The sequence below is a fragment of the Diabrotica undecimpunctata genome, chromosome 5 (genome assembly GCF_040954645.1).
Source record: "Diabrotica undecimpunctata isolate CICGRU chromosome 5, icDiaUnde3, whole genome shotgun sequence".
Taxonomy (NCBI): domain Eukaryota; kingdom Metazoa; phylum Arthropoda; class Insecta; order Coleoptera; family Chrysomelidae; genus Diabrotica; species Diabrotica undecimpunctata.
In genome coordinates, this window is record NC_092807.1 from 30,874,200 (window position 1) to 30,892,122 (window position 17,923).

Genomic DNA, 17,923 nt, shown 5'->3' on the forward strand with positions numbered 1-17,923 from the left:
TAAACACATAACTGCCATGCAGGGTTGAGCACGGTACCAGGCTCCTTTATCTACCTTACATGTTGCTGTTCAGTTGGACCCTTTCTTGGGACGAACTGTTGGTCGCTGTTGCGGTTCAGTCGCACTTTTCTGTCTGCCTCAAGCTCAGTCACCACATCAAGGTGACACAATGTAGTTAAACATATTTTTTTGAACATAGCTTGGAAAATAATCAGCATCCCTTACGGTATTAATCCGGTGACCCTAAGTATGTTTCAATACTAATAGATGAAAAGTTTGAAACAAAAAAATATTAATATGAAACAGTGGAAAACAGGAAGTTATTTTTATATAGTCAACTTTGATAAGGTCAAAAGTTAATTGCTAATTACAGAACAAGCAAACTCTAAATCTTTTTTTTTATTTTGTTCAAGGTGAATCTTCCCTTTTTTATTTTCTTTGTATTTTCATAATATGATGGTAAGATCAAAGTGTTATATCGTTGGTAAAAATAGATCATAATTGCACATTTGTTCAAACAATCTTATATTTTATTAGTGGTATCTAAAAATGAGGCTATCTCTATTACTTGCTGTTGCCTTTTTAAAATGTAAAAGATGAGAGACTCAGAATTTACAGTAAATAACATTATTTTTTACTAAGATATTTTAATTAATGTAGTATATCATATATAAATACCACTGACATCATTTTTTGTTACAGGGTCTCTAAATGTTATCAAAAAGTAACAAAACCACGTAGTATTGTAGTGGTTTATCAACATTGAGCTCGTTCATAATTCCTGAGTCTTTCACTTCTTCTGCATTGCTTGCAAACTTATTAACTGTGATATTGAAAGTAAACCAAAATAATTTGTTTCTAGGCAATAAGAAAATGTAATGATATAGTACAAGCAAAAATGGAATCGTGGTCGGAATTTGCTAGTTGGACACATTTAGATAATAATAGTCCTTACTGGTAAGGGCCAGTTTTGTGTTTTTGTGTTAAAGACCATGAACGGCAGCAAATTTTAAGGATGTAAAATAGTTAGTATTATTTTTTATTTACTATTCATTTGTGTTTGTCTTTCATTCAAGAAACATTAATGACGGGCTTTTTGCTACTACTTAATATGTCTGCTTTTCATTTAATAATATTGCACGTTTTGAAATATTTAAATACGGGTCCATTTCTTAACTACTTTTTTAATTTATGCATCAACAGCTTTGTTTTTGCAAGAATGTCGTAATGGAATCCATAAATTTAGAAAAAATAAAAATCTCTCATTTCAAACACCAAAAATCAACAAAATTGTAAAGTATTAAGGGAGGAGTGGACTAGTAAAACTAAATTATTATAATGATTTTACTTATACTGCATGTAAGCTTTGAATTTTTGAGTCTATATAGTCAAGAAACAAATCTTAAACCCTTCTTCTTCTTCTTCTAATGGCGCTACAACCCTTTGTGAGTCTTGGCCTGCTTAACAATGTTCTTCCATTCTGCCCTGTCGGATACTTTCCTTCGCCCTGAAGGCGAAAAATATGTTGAAACGACTGTTATTCAACTAAAGAATCGGGAGAACAGAACCTTTGCAAAATTTTCTCCTTAATGTAGTGTTGTAATCCATCTTCTGTATAATAGAAAAGTTTCCCCAAATATTATAAACTCTATTTAAAACGTCTACCAAAACAGCAAAGTGAAAGTCAGAATAGATGGTCAACTTGCCAAACCTATAGATATAGGCAGCGGAATAAGACAAGGGGACTCATTGAGCCCCATGTTCTTCAATTTTATGATAGATGAAATCTTTAATAGCGTTAACAAAGGAAGAAAATCCACAATAGGGAACAAAGAAGTAAAAATACTCTGTTACGCAGACGACGCAATATTGATAGCCCAACATGAAGATTGTTTACAAAGACTGGTCCACAGATTTAACATAAGAGAACAAAAGAATTTAATATGTCAATCTTATCTCAGAAAACTAAAACAATAACAATTAGCAAAGAACCAACCAGATGTAAAATAGAAATTGATGGCATCAGTATTGAACATTAAATGAAGTTATAGATCAAGTATAAAAAGCAATTAGACTGGCAGGATGCCTTAATACACTTTATTTCGAAACAGACACATTAAGACTAAGATGAAGTTAAGAATTTATAACGCCAGTGTAAGACCAATAATGACATAAACCTCAGAAACAAGATTCAACACAGCCACAACACAAAGGAGACGCTGGACGACGCAGGACGACGAGGAATTACAGGAAATACGCTGAGAGGTCGAAAAAAAAATGAAGATATTGAAAGAAAATGTAACTAGCATACAGTGTATAAACGAATAGACACCAAATAAAAAAATGGAATAACGAAATAAGCAGAATGGGGGAAACATGTGTCGTCAAAATATCAAGAGATGTCACCAATCGGCAGAAGAAGTATCGGACGACCACGCCAAAGATGGAGTGACAACCTCGCATAGAGGTATTATTCGGCAAATTAACAAGCATTATTGCTTATAAAGAAAAAGAAGAAGAATGTGATGTGTTAATATTGAATTAACAACTTAACTCTTAAAGGATTTAACAACATCTTTATTTCCATATTAAGGACATTCAATTTTTATAAAAAAATATATTCCAGTTCCAGAAAACGATTTCTTATAAGTTTGTCAACGTTCAAAAAAGAGTCTGTGTAATTAGTGATAAAAAATTTAATGCAGGAACTGTAAGATTAAAATAGTTTTGTAAATTTAGTAAAATTCCGAACAAAACATAACTGAAGTAATAATGGGAACTTTTCAAATTATATAATTCCACTTTTTGATTAATTAAACATATCATTTAAGAAGAACTCGACATTATTTTAAACTGGAGATCCATTGCGTATAAAGCCAAATCGATACCATAGCAATTGTTCAATTTTTAACATGCGAAAAACAATATTTAATTTTTTGCTGTAACATTCCTATAATTACCAATCTGAATTTGGAATAATTACTTAAGCTAACCTTTAGTAATAGCCCCCCTGACTCTAATCCCACCCACGGGAAATACAGTCATTTTTGGAGAATGAAAAATAAAACCATTCTCTGATTTTGGTTCCCGTAGAAAAGAAACGTGTTTTTGCCTCTCTTACCTATTAATTATCGTAGAGAACAGCCGTATTGTTTTCCTCCCTGCAGCAATGAAGCAAATGTTTTTTTGCTGAAGAACTAACTTTAATAGGAGGTTACCATTAAAGTTACACACAAAGGAAAAAACTTCAGGAAATATTCACAGGAAACAGATATCGAGACAATTTGGAGTTAAACAATTGAATTGAATTGAATGGACAATTGAATTCCATAAAGTCGCCCGATAGTGAAATATTTTTCTTATAAAACTGTGCATGGAATTTACATTCTTTTAAAGATCTAGAACAATTATAAATTACCAACTTGTTTAGTTTTCTCTGTCATTCTATTCGTTAATCATATCCCCTTATGTTAGAGAGCAGTGGACGTATGTGGTTAACGGGAGACCTGTGGATTTTAACACAGAACTTTAGGTCTGTTTCACGTTTAGTATATGTAGAGCAGTGGACTGAAGCCCTATATCGCACAGTAGACGTTTATGTAATCGTGATCTATTCGTTAGATCCTGTCACGTGATATGTCATACTTTTCTGTGCGTTAAGCCATTTTATTGTTACCAGTTTAAGTTTAACTTTAACTTTTCTTCACCGTCATATTCTATTCGTTAAATCCTATCATTTGAGGCACTGTACATGACGATTGGACAAATAGGAGTAAAGATACGTGAAGGCCCTTTTGGCATGTTGTATTTGATTTTTCTGTTTCATTGTATTCTATTCGTTAAATTCTTCAAAACAAAAGACGAATTAATAAACGACGAATTGAAAAAGAAGACGTTGACGTCATGACATCATTTTGCATGATTTCCGTCATGACTAAAGGATGTCAAACATGCTAAGCTACGCGTTGGCTGGTAATGCACATCCAATGCTTTCCAACATTGGCGTCGTCTCTGTCTGACGCTCTGGCCCATACTGTACTAACATTAATTTTTTGTTAATATTTTTAGCGACAAAATAATAAAAAACAACCACTAACTTTTACCCCATTATTCATAATCCATCATCAGCTACACATCACGTTAAATAATAACTTATTAACTTCTAAACAAAAGTCCATGCATACCTATATTATAGAGGTTTTTGAATTATTCTAACAGCACGTTTTTAGTATGAGTTTCGCAGTGAAAAAATGTCAATAATAAATATGTTCCTTCCTAATTTGATTCTTTTGGATTGTCTATAAACTTAGCTGTTTTTAGTTTAAAATAACTAATTTTTTTCGCAACAATAATCAAGTCATCTCTACAAATTATCCCCGCGGGGGTATCTTTCTTATTTTCTTGTGTCCTATCCTCTAGTGAGATGGGACAACATAAACTGGGACTATCTAAAATTAGGTAGGTATCGCTTCACTGTATTAGAAGAGCGTCCCTTAAAGCCTCCTGGGTTTGGACGCGGTTGAATAATGCACTTTGTTAATCTAAGGGGAGCTATAGGTTGATAAACACAATGCTGTACAAGCTATAAATTGATAAAGTAAGATCAAACAACGGAACAAGTTAACAAGACCTTATGACTAACAATGACCGGTTTAACACCGAATCTGCACTGTGAATATAGTCCAGTCGTCAGAGACCCCTAAAAATCATACGAACAAGCTGAATTTTGCAGAGAATATCAATTTTGCGACCCCAAAAAGATGCAAAAAGTTGCCCCCTAAAATCCCCCCTGCGAGGGCAAATTTTTCATAACAAATTTCTCGAATCATGTTCATGTATTGTTATTGTTATTTTTCATTTTGTGTCTCATTTTACAAATAAATGAACCGTATATATCTAACTGTAATATTTTGGTTTTAGTATTCAGTAATCTCCGTGAATTCAACGTTGCCAAAAGGAAGCCATCTTCAAGAAATGCTGCTTCTACTGAAGACCGTCTACAGTGCCGGTTAGAGATGATCAGTAAAGTCGTGTTGGAAAATGGCTTCTTCAAGTTAAGAAGACCATACGAAAAACAAAAGAAATATAACGGACCGCTCGGTCTAGGACTGAAATCTGTGATATAAGAAATATGACCGTTATTTATTTTAAAAAGTTTTGTGAGTTTATTCACTTCTTAAGAAGAGATGTGGTTTTGCTTTGTAATTTAGTACCTACTCAAAAGACTGATATTATAATTAGTAAGGTGTAAATGTTAAGATTGTATATCCTGAGGATGATTTTAAAGGTTTATGTATATTACTATGTATCTTTATTATAACAAAGCGTATATTTTTTAATAGATCTTTTAAATAGTGAGTACGTTAGTTCCTTGATTGAGAAATTTGGAATTGTTTGAATATTTTTCATAACAGAAGAAATCTGCAACAGCTCGAAAAAAATGTGGCATCTATTTGACAGCTTAATGACTCGTTTACATAAAATGGTCGTGAACAGGTCATTAACATGGTTGTTAACATTTTGAATAACACGTTACAGATTCTATTAAAATATTTTGAATTTAAACCCCAATGCACTTTATGCTGTGTGATGTTATCTGCTATAGTGCGTATTGTGCTCAAGTGCTGTGATTGTGCTGGTAGCTATGTATAATGTGCTCGCGTGATTCAAATTTTATACTTTTTTAAAGTTACTAGATTTTGATTATTTGCAGATGTACTGGTTTTCATCAGAATTATTTCAATTTAATTTTATTTTATTGACGTTATAATTAAAGCCTCTATAGTAAGGAGTTTGTTTATAATTCTTTTGCCTTTTGTATACAAATTTTTTTAAATATATTCAACTTATCCATTTCTGTTTTACTTGTCTCAAAGGGAGCAATTTCGCTTTTTGTGAACTTTTAGGTATTCTTTGATCTCGAATGTGTTTCACTCTAAATAGGTCTATTGATAATTACAATTAAATGTGCACAATTTTATGTTTTACGAACTAAAACCTTCTATTTGATTTGAGCTAAAAATTCCTTTTATAATTTTACTTTTGGCATGTTATCAGTATCTTTCTTCATACTTTTTCTTTACAGTTTTATTACTATTTTATGATGACATCTTGTTTTAGTTAAGCTACTATTACCGTCTAGAATGCTAAAAAATGGCACATTTTCAACAAGTTTTTTTATCTTATTTATTATATATGGCATTTAAACATCTTTTATATTATTATACAACTTTTGAAGATTGCAAAAAAAAATGTTCGGGTTTTTGTCACTGTTCGTATATTTTAAAAAATTTTCGTCCAAAAATTACTGCTCCATGGCGGACCGTTAATCTGTGGAACGGCAAACCCGAAACATAAAATTCGAGAAGGGTTTTAAAAAATAAAAGTTAAAAACACAAAAAAAAAACAAAATGGCGGACATTCGAAAATATTTTTCCTTTTTAAATATTTTACCTTTTTGCTACTTTGTTGTCACAAACATTTTATTATTATTTTTATTTGGTTAAATTGTAGTAAACTATCATAAAGAAAAGCCAAAACAAACAAAATGCATCAAGGTTTATTAAAATCGACGTAGTAAATCAGGTGATTAAAGATTCTGAGAAAAACTACGTGTTTAAAACTGGCGGGCAGTTAATCTCCGGATCTAGTCAGTAGATTTTAATAAACCTTGATGCTTTTGTTTGTTTTGGTCTTCTATAACAAAGTTTACCATAATTTGACGAAAAAAAATAATATTAAATTTTTTGTGACTGAAAGTCAAAAAAAGTCAATTTTTTCTAATATCCGCCATTTTCTTTTTTTTTTTAGAAAATTTTAATTTGAAGATTAAAGAAAAATGTTTCGGTTTTTTTCACTGTTCGTATATTTTAACGATGACGGCAAAAATTTTTACTAAAAATTTTAAAACTGTCATAGATTAAGGATTCTGAGAAAAACTACGTGTTTAAAATTGGCGGACAGTTAATCTCAGGATCTAGTCAGTCAATTTTAATAAACCTTGATGCATTTTGTTTGTTTTGCTTTTTTTATAAGAAAGTTTACTGCACTTTGACTAAAAACAATAATAATAAAATTTTTGTGACTGATCAAAGTTGAAAAAAAGTCAATTTTTGATCAACTTTTTCAAATATCCGCCATTTTTTTTTTTAGAAATTTTCAATTTGAAGATAAAAAAATTTTTGGATATTTTTCACTGTTCGTGTATTTTAAACATTACGACAAACATTTTAATGCTGCTCCATCGCGGATAGTTAAACTCTGGAACACAAATCCGAAACATAAAATTAAAGAAAAGTTTTAATAAATAAAAATTAAAAACTCTTCAAAAACAAAATGGCAGACATTTGAACATATTTTTGAAAAATTTACGTTTTTTCGACTGAACAGTCACAAAAATTTTATTATTATTTTTATTTGATTAAATTGTAGTCAACTATCATAGACAAAACCAAAACAACAAAATACATCAAGATTTATTAAAATCAACGGACTAAATCTGGAGATTAAGGATTCTGACAAAAAGTACGTTTTTAATACTGGCGGACAGTTAATGTCTAGATCTTGTCAGTCAATTTTAATAAAAATGATGGATTTTGTTCGTTTTGGTTTTCTTTAAGAGAATTTACCACAATTTGACAAAAAAAATAATAAATTTTTTTTACTAGACAAAATCGAAAAAAAGTAAATTTTTAAACAATTTTTTTTTTAGGAATTAACAATTTCTCTGGTAACTGTCACATTAAAATAGGTGCCTCTTTTTTAAAACCCTTCTAGAATTTTATATTTCAGATTTTCCATTCCCGAGATTAACTGTCCGTTATAGACCAGTAATTTTTGGACGAAAAATTTTTGGCGCCATCTTTAAAATATAGGAATAATGAAAAAAAAAAGAACAAAAAATAAAATCTTCAAAAGTTGTATAATAATATAGAAAAAATTGAAAAAGTTGAAATTGTGTCATTTTTTAGCATTCTAGACGGTAATAGTACCTTAAACATATTTGTTCCTACTCTTTTTGCTGCTATCTCCTTTTTTTGTAGTAGTTTTGCTTTTCATGCGTTAAGCACGGATATTTCCGTTTTGAACTCTCTTTTTGCTAGATTGATTAATGGTTGTCAAGCGAGGCACTTTTTTTGATAACTGAATAACTAGGTAATAATCTTCGGATAATGACGTCTGTTAATGTCTATCATCAATACTAAAAATATATTTGCCACGTATTTACAATGAGCAAAATTTTACTTACGGTTTTTTTTTACGCTGTAAACGTTTTAAACGCCTATGTATATCTTTCTACTTAATTTAGATCTACAATTTATCGAAAATGTTTGTTGTGAAATTTAACTAATTAATAAAAATGTCGCAACAAAAATTATTTTTAACGACAAATTGTCCATAGATCTTAAAAACATAGATGCCACAAACAAGGTTTCAAACAACACTATCAATCTCATTTAACTTGTTAATGTTTATACAAGTAGAAATCATTTTATAAATCAACCATTATGTTGTTTTAATTTTAAAACTTTTTTTAATAATTAAGTAGGTTGTGAAGAGAATGATTTCAGCTTGTCCTTGTACCTTATATTATTTTATTTTTATGTTATTTTCGTTTTAGAAAATGCTAAGAAAAAAATTAAATACGAAACAATTTCAAATTTTTATATCTACGTAGATGCAATATCGATTTGTGTACCTATTTTTAGTTGTATGTAATTATTAAAACTTGCAAAATGGTTTATATTGTCATCTGATTATTAATTTATAAAATAAAATTGTTAAATTTATGTGCATTTAGAATTTCTTTCTTTGCCCACTATCATTAACACATTCCCTGCCAGCCATATTTTCGTATATGTGCCTCTACTAGCCAATGTTATTATACTGTAGGGGTAGGTTTTTGGATATAAAGCCTTGGATAGTTGAAGGTTGAAGTACTTCGATGCTTCTACGCGCCGTTTGTCCCACTGTAGTGAAAAACATGACACGGCATAACCTAAAATTTTTATAACAAGTTAAAAGCAGGGCCGCCGCTACCATGTGTGCCAAGTGTGCATCGCACACGGGCGGCCAACAATGGGGGCGGCCAAAAGCAGTCTCCTGATGATTATACTTTTTTGAAACGAAAATAAATTCAAATAATTAAATAGTAATGATTCAGATAATTCTGTCAACTCTAATATTCCAAACAATAATAATTATTTAGTACGTGATAATACTTAAATGCGTTTCATTTATCATGTATACTTCTTTTTTTTTTCATCCTAATCTAAAAAAAATGTCAGAAAATATTATTTATTGTATGAACTGCCGCCCTTTTGCAAGTACAGTCATAAATCAGTTTCGGGAATACTTTATAATTCAAAGCGGCTGGCGGCTTTCGGACTTCAGTTATTTGGGATTTCACACGTAGATACTTTACAAGAATTTAGACAAGTGGTTGTAAAGTTTCTGTTATAATATTGTTCCTATGGTTATGTTTATAGATGGGTTATTATGTCTTATGTTCAGTCTTAGTTGAGAATTCGATGAATTTAGACACCCCTTTGATAAACAATTTTGTTTGTAAAATATAGTAGTGTATCCGTTTCTTTTGCACAGTAGGTACTATATTTCGAAGTAACGTAGAGATTAGAGCAATTTTATTCGTATACGCGTTACGGCTACATATTATTTGGTGAAGCATTATTTGGACAACTTATTTGAAGTGTTTTTGGATTTATTTGGTTATATTCGCCCGGCTTCGTTCTTAAGTGATAATTTCAAAATGTCCGAAAGAAAAAGAAAACGACTTTCAGGCTTTCAATATAGAAAAATAAAAGAGGCAAAAACTGAGGAGAAAAAAAAACTTAGCGGTGCACTGGAATCATTCTTGATTCCAGTGCTTGGACAAGCGAAGTCCAAACCATAGAAAAAAGTACCAAACAATTGAATATTCCTGCGGATAGAGACGGAGGATTTGATGACAATAAAAACTATTTTCGATCCTTAATGAAGCAAGATAGACTTTCTGCTTTAGCAATGTTATCTATAGAATATGAAGTGTGTGCGACATTGAACATTAAAGATATTTTCAAAAAGGTTTTGCGAGACGAAAGCCCAAAAAGTGCATTTTTAGTTATTTTATGTGTTTATGTTTCGATTCAGGGTTTATTTAAATTAAATGGACGTTTAAATTAGGATATTAGGAGATACATATTCTGGACGTTGGATCATGGTTATTAAATTAGGATAAAGGACATTTAAATTAAGATATTAGGATATACGATAAGATACACATATAGGACACAGGATAATATATGGACGTTGGATCATGGAGATTAGTCTAAATGTTCAAGTAAGTATTTATCTATTTACAAATTATTATTGTTATATTATGCATCTTCTGCACATTTCTTTAAATAATAGTATGTGTGTCTAAAGTGTTGGAAGGGGGGAGGCAAATATTAAGTTGCACACGGGCGGCCAATACCTTAGCGGCGGCCCTGGTTAAAAGTGTTGTTTTTATTCATTTGTCTTCAAAATTATAATATAATGTAAGTGCCAAATATTATTTTTAAGTTATTATCCAAATATACGCCAAATATTATTTTTGTACTTTTGTGATATTATTTGAGAATATTTCCTCGTAAACGTAAACTGACAAATACCTAGGGAACAAATTATTTAATACCAAAGGATCAAAGTAACACCCAAGATCCAACCAGGTATCGCTCAATTACTCGTCTTCCAACTCTGTATAAATCACAGACTTATGTAGCTAGTGTAGCCCGGCGTATCTACCGACAATGTTCTATATTCAATATCAGAGAGCCTCAACAGAAACGATGCGCTAAAGGTTCCATGGGCTGCAAAGAACAACTTATCATCGACTGTTGTCACTTCTAACCAAGCATATAGCAAAGAAAGGAATCTCTTTACTGCTTTCATCGACTACAAGAAAGCGTTTGATTCAGTGTCCTATGAATGGCACTATATCTATATATAGATGTATTCAAAACATATAAAGTCGATGATAACACAGTGGTCTTTTTAAAACATATAATATCAGATTGAAAGACAAAAATTCACCTCCAAATACCTGGTGAAAACAATATCGAATCTGAAAATATTGCAATCAACCGGGGCCTAGTCCAAGGAGAGTCGTTGAGTCCACTGTGGTTTTGTCTGCCGATGAACCCCTTATCCCAGCTACGCTACTGAACTCAACTGACACAGTTTTTAACATCAAAAATAACAATACTGTTGTGGCAAACCTTATTCATCTATTGTATATGGATGATTTAAAACTATTGGCTTCCACTCGAAGCCACCTGGATCAGATGTGCCGTGTCTTAAATATAGGTTCAGCCCCTCGGATTTGATATGAAAAATTGCCAGAACGTTGAGGCCATGGGTGAAAATAATGTGTATAAATATCTCGGAATAAATCAAGCGCGGAAGATTGACTATAAGCAAATGAAAACTGAGATAACTACTGAGTTTATACGAAGGGTAAAACAGCTGCCTCGTTTACACCTTAACAGTAAAAATTTGTTTAAAGCACTAAAAACCTACGCATGTTTCGCGCTTAGCTACTCATTTGGTATACAAGTCGGCAAAAATGGATACAGATTGGAAATCTTCAGCGAAAAGTACGGTCACATCTCGCAAAGGCACAAAAACACCATCCTCGAAGTGCAGTAGAACGAACGACATTTTAAGTTCGAAAATAAGTCACTAGAGAAAGTAGAAAAGAGCTCTCGCATTGATTGGGATAGGATATCGTGTTGAAGTTCTTTTGCACAGGACTTCCACACGACAAGCACTTGGCTGATAGAGAGCATCTATCGCGCATCAGAGTACTATAGGGGGGAAAGGGATGGTCTGGAGCATTGGGGCGCGGTGGAGTAGTTGCTGAGTTTACGAAAAAATCCAGCTCGCTCCAATGAATTGTAACATTCGAGAGTCATACTAAGGGGTGTGCAAGTCTCTCAGGCTGTTTTAGGGTGCCATATAGACGCACATGCGTCTATATTCTTTGATAATGTCATCCTATAAATATCAACATTGAATCATGTGTTTAAATTTTTATAATAATTCTCAGTGTGACGGTAACGTTTTTTCTTTCGTAACAATTAAAATTAAATAAAATACTTTTCATATTGGATATTTCTTTACATTAATGTATACATACATCAATTGATGTTTACACCCTAAAGGAAGCCACTTGAAGAGAACTTCATCATTAGATTTTTGCGCGAAAATATGCAACTTTGCTAATGTTAAAGGTACATTTTATTTGGTACACGTATACATATTAGTTTTTCTTTTTTTTTGCAATCCGATTATTAAATGGAACTAAATGCTTTAAAACCCAACTGCCAAACGCAAAGTACTTATGTGTCATGACTGAAAAATAGGCCCGCAATTACAATGTTGCCTAGAGCTTGCTTTATTTAACCTTAGTCCTCCACTGTCTACATCAAGCGTAAACCTGGATGGGTGCACGGGCGACATCCCAATGAAGTCAGTCAAGACTATGTCAACAATAACAGCGTCGAACTATTGGCTGGCATTAGGAAAGATGTTCCCTGAAAGGGAACGTTCATTACTTGTACAAAATTTCCCTTTTTATATGTAGGCATTAAGTATTCCTTATCTACTTTTTTACTTATCCTGGTATGCTTCCAAACTCTCTTATTTTTAATATTAAAATCTGATAGGATCTTTACATACAACATTAATGTATATTTATGAACAAAGAACCACACACAACAAAGAAACAAAAAAATTACAAACCAAACATACAAAACAAAAGAGCATCATCATCATCCGTTCTCCACTCTCACCTTAAGTCAACGAAACTTGCATTTGCGAACTGTATTATCAGGATAACATAAATGCGAAAAGACTGCCCCGCTCACGTTGGGTTTTTGTATTAAATTGTAGTTAATATACTTTGAACACGCCTACAAAATGGTGGCCCGACAACATGGTAATATTGAAATTTTAAAGAAAATATAAAAAATAAAAGTGTTTTACCTATATAAAAATATTACTATTTGAATAATATTGGTACATAGTTACATCATAATAGACATAGACAATTTATTTAAGTATATTATATATTTAAAGATAACAATAAATTAGATATTATATTTCAAGCTAGCGCCACCTATTGGCATTTCATTATAGTAGGTATTACTTAAACTTTAATCATTCTGTTTTGTAATAATGAAATCGAACCGTCAAAGTAGTAATTGTTATTTAACGCTAGATGGCGAAAACAGTAAAGCAGGAATTAAATAATAAATACCTAGGATAATATAATTTACAAAAACAAATAAATTTGATCTTGCAAGAATTTAGCCGAAACATAGCATAAATATGGTCATTTATATATGTACTAATTAAACAGAATATGGAGAGTCTCGCAGTGCTAACAGAAACAAAGCGACAAGGTCAAGGGTCAGAAAACTTCGACTAAAATCTAAGGAAGTAGGTAGGTACCTACCTATAGAATACCTACACAATATTTAAGCAAAAGATGAAACTAATTAGATAAGATAAATGGATAAATAGCAGTGCCGTATTTAGTTCATAGACCGCCGGGGGCTAATTCATAGATACTATACCGCCACCGCCACTCTCCAGTGGGTATAGATTCGTTTTAGGTTAACAATTTATAATTTTTAAGTTGTAAGTTGTAATTTATTACAAATATACAAAAAAGCCACAAAGACACAAACAAATTTTAAACAAATTTTCCTGGACTTCCTACTTGCAAACAGGTCGAGGATTTTATTAAAATCTAATTTTGTAAGCAGATCATTATTAATATTTAAAACAGCGAACGAATTTAATGTTTCTTCCGTCATTGTATTTCTCAAATAATTTTTGACCCGTTTTAAAGTGGAAAATGATCTTTCACCAGTTGCGTTAGTAACCATCAACGATAAGAAGATTCTTAGTGATATTTCTACGTTGGGGAAGGTTGCAATTATATTATTTTTATGCAAAAGCTCCATCACAAAAGTAGCACTGTGAGTTGTTGCTTCATAAGCTTTTCCTCTAGATTTCCGATTATTTGCCAAATAATCAATTGTTTTATACAGCACTTGGGTTCTAATCTTATTTTGCGGTGTAAGGATCTCTTCTGTATCTGCTATATCAAACTGTAATTTCTTTGCTGTATTCTGTTTTTTGTGATAAGAGCTGCCCCTTTTGTTCAAATAAATTACATTTATCACGAAAAGAAAATAAAAATGTTGTAAGGAACTATACAAAGACGAACATGTATGTAAGTCCATATTTGCGCTTTGTAAAGATTTACTCGCTAGGTCAGTTTTTTCCAGTACTTCGAACCAAAAGGCAACATAAATACCAAATTCTAACGTAGCCATCTTTTCGTGTAAATTGTTTGCTTGACAGCGAACTTACATCTTCTCGTCGTCGTTAGAGGATCTAAAAGTGCTTGCTTTATATCTTGATAGGATAAATTAAGAGCTTTTAATACATTAAATTGTCCTGACCATCGAGTCACATAAACCAAACTATTCCTAGATTTTATTCGAGCTTGGAGACCGCTATAAATGACAGACATGTTATTCGCATTGTCGTACGATTGTCTCCTGCATTCATCGATATTTATATTCAGGTTGGACAAAATTGTATGAACCTCTCGACAGGTGTTCCGGTGTCCGAGCAATACCTAATAATGAATGTCAGTTGATCTGTACGTGTTATATCAGGCGTAGAGTCAAGACTGATTGAATAATATTTGCCACAATGAATTTATTTTACAATTTCTTCTAATATGTGGTCCGAAAGCACTTGCAAAAATTCAAAACAAATGGTTTTTGATAAATAAGATACTGAACCACAGCCTTTTGAAGCCATATTCCGCCAACAACTCTAGTAATCCAAGGTAGTTGCCATTGCTAGTAGAACCAAATTTTTCGTCGGTTCCTCTAAAAGGTAGTCCCCTACTAGCTAAGAATTTTATGACACTAACGATTCTTTGTAATATGTTTCGCCAATATGTAGTCTCGCGTTCAATCTGTTGCCGCAAAGAATCATCGATCTTTCTCATACTCAATGAATTTCTTGAAATAAAATTTTTAAGATGTTCTAAATGAACGACTGACTGATAAGCAAAATAAAGAGCCTGTGCTTTTGGAATAAAGTAACCAGTCACACCGAATTTTTTGACCATTCTTTAAAACTTTATAGAATAGTGATTTAGTGCAGTACTTGTTTTGTTTTCCTATTTTTCTTTTTGAAGATTGAAAGTCTAAAGAATTAAGATCCTGTGTTTTTAAGTCTTTCAGCACTTCATCTACACAATTTCTTGGCCAGAATTTTGGATCTTGTAAATCAACTCGATTAACACCACTTTCGACTAAAATTTGACGTTCTGGAGAACTCTTTTCAGGGTGTAACTCGATATCACAAAGTGGGTCTGAATTTGATGTGGATGAATCATCTCGACGTGATGAAGATCCTGCTGCAAATTTTATTTTATTAAAAAAGTAGCTAAAACAGTCAAATAAACCTACCTTCTAAAACATCTGAAACTGTTGCAATTGGATCGTCTTGAAAAGAAGTGCTCGTTGTTATACTATCTTGCCTGGATTTGGTAAAAAAAAGCTGAATCTTGGGTTTTTTTTAATACTGCATTTAATTTTTGTTCTTTTTCTAACTTTTGTCGTTTCCAAAATGCACCTCCTTACTTTCAACTCATTTTTTAGAAACGTCACGAAAACTCTTCACTAATACATAACTAAAATTTGAGACTAGTCTCGAAAACTGCGCTAACACGACTGACGACTGACGACATGGCGTGTTGGAGCCGGACACGCAGTTGCAGTGGCGCTGGCCGATGTCCCGGAAACATGAAACGTGTTTTTGTGCGACCTGCTACCGCAGACACGGTCACGAGTCTATTCTAAGTTCTATTACCATGTTATTTCAGAAAATCAACCCTATAAATTTGAAATATCCACATATAGAATTAAAACGTGATGGGAGCGACGTACCGACTCTCAAAATTTACCGCCGGGGGCTAATAGTCCCATAGTACCTCTTAATCCGGCACTGATAAATAGAGAATCCACCAATGGCAGTGACCACCGCATATTAAGGACAAGATCACACTCCTAAGTAGATAGACCAAAGAAAATACCTAAAAGATGAAAAGTAAATGGAGATATTAACAGCAAAAACATAACTTACCTACCCAAACAGCCTAGAGCCTAGAACAAGATAAGTAGTGTAAGGGAATTATATAGGAACACGCTATACCTACCAGAATTTGGAAATCAAGAAAAATAGGTTTTCAAAATAAAGAAATAAAGAAATAAAGAAGCAAAGAAAACTGTGCAACATTCACATAGGAGGGCGTAAGAGTAAGAATACAGAAATTTCGTTATGCCAGGACAAGAAAAGACACATAATAACAGCAACTATTTGCTGGGTGAAGTCGCAAACCTTAATTTGAACTCCCATGCTTTGTGTACCGATAAGAATTGACGGCATAGTTTCTAAAGTTGTTATTTATTACATTGTAGATTTATATGTGATTCATGCTGAATCAAAGGACCCATTAAAAATGTCCCATGGGGTTATAGTCTAATATCCTTTGTTGATCAGCGGGTGCTTTTTTGATGAACCATATTCACACCTGTCCTGTATATAGATGCTATATAGGACGTTCCCTATCAGCCACTAGGACGTGCCGTGTCGGGGTTGAGGACTTCCCCGCCTAGTCTGTCTTTTGCGGAGTGCTGAAGAACCCATACTCAGTTCAGAGTCAGAGTAGAGATACTCTTTATACACAAAAGTTAAGACCGGCACGGTGAACTAGTTTAATTATTAAAGAGAAAAAAAAACGGTTTGTCAAAAGGCAGGTCTAGGTACTAACGACAATGATTTAGGTATAAAACAAATTATCTAATAACGAAGAAAATTTCATTCATCAACTAAAATATCTATGTACAGAAGTATCATCATAATTACAATGTAGTCAAAATAATTCTCAAAATATTGCCCAAACTTTTTATTTTTAAGAATCCTAAATAAAAAGTACTTATCTAAACTTATGTAAAGTTTTTAAGTTAAATTACTTATTAGTTTTACAATAATTATATCGCTTCTCTTACAGACAAACAAACTATTGAGTTCATAAAATTTTTATCAACATCAAATTGGAACAATTGTCTGTTTGCAAAATTTTGTATCCGGATAACAGAAAGGAGAGAAGATCGTTGAATCTTCGACTTATGCGACTTTTTGAGAGGTCTTTACAGATTCCTTATGTACCGACCTCATTACAGTTTTCTTTTTTGGTGGTTCTGCTTGTCTAACAATTACCGTACAGATGACGCAAAAGGTAAAGCATATAATAATAATTTATATAAAAAAGATAAAATATCATTTATTTTATAAATCATTTGGTACATTTTGTCCAAATATTCAATTTAGTAATTAAAATAACTAACTAAAATGCTTCTTTCTTTGTTTTTAAACTCTCCCTTCATGATAAGTTTGTTTACATTATTTAGGTACCTAACCATATCTAGATAGGTAATTCTAGTTTTTATAGATTTTACTTTTCGTAAAGAAAGGTGCGAATACGCATATTAGATACAAGCTATTTTATAGAATGAAGACGGTTAGAACTTGTACGAGTGAACAGATTCAATTGACAAGGGAATCCAAAAGGATAGTCTACCAAGTGTTTAAATATCGTACCAAAATCCTATTATTGTGTCCCTTAGATTAATGTTTGAATACTCTTAGAAAGTATTCTAGGACCAGATTGAATAGAATACAAGACATTGCATCGCCAGGAGTAAAACAAGGGTTTAATGAAAACCATGTCATCGCAAATGGAGAACTCATGGCTAATCTCTGTGTAACCATAAGTTCCAGTATCAAT

At 32.3% G+C, this 17,923-nt stretch overlaps 1 protein-coding gene across 9 annotated transcripts in view; it reads left to right on the plus strand.

The window, feature by feature from the left end:
* Positions 1–8,789, plus strand: part of Gbs-70E (Glycogen binding subunit 70E) — a 200,491-nt gene extending 191,702 nt beyond the window's left edge. For 7 of the 9 annotated variants that reach the window (XM_072531827.1, XM_072531826.1, XM_072531829.1 and 4 more), the window contains 2 exons: positions 863–1,025; positions 4,921–8,789. In XM_072531827.1, the coding sequence (XP_072387928.1) occupies positions 863–961 (99 nt within the window). In that variant the 3' untranslated portion in view covers positions 962–1,025; positions 4,921–8,789. The other 2 variants (XM_072531833.1, XM_072531834.1) reach the window with 2 other exon arrangements.
* The last annotated feature ends 9,134 nt before the right edge of the window (positions 8,790–17,923 follow it).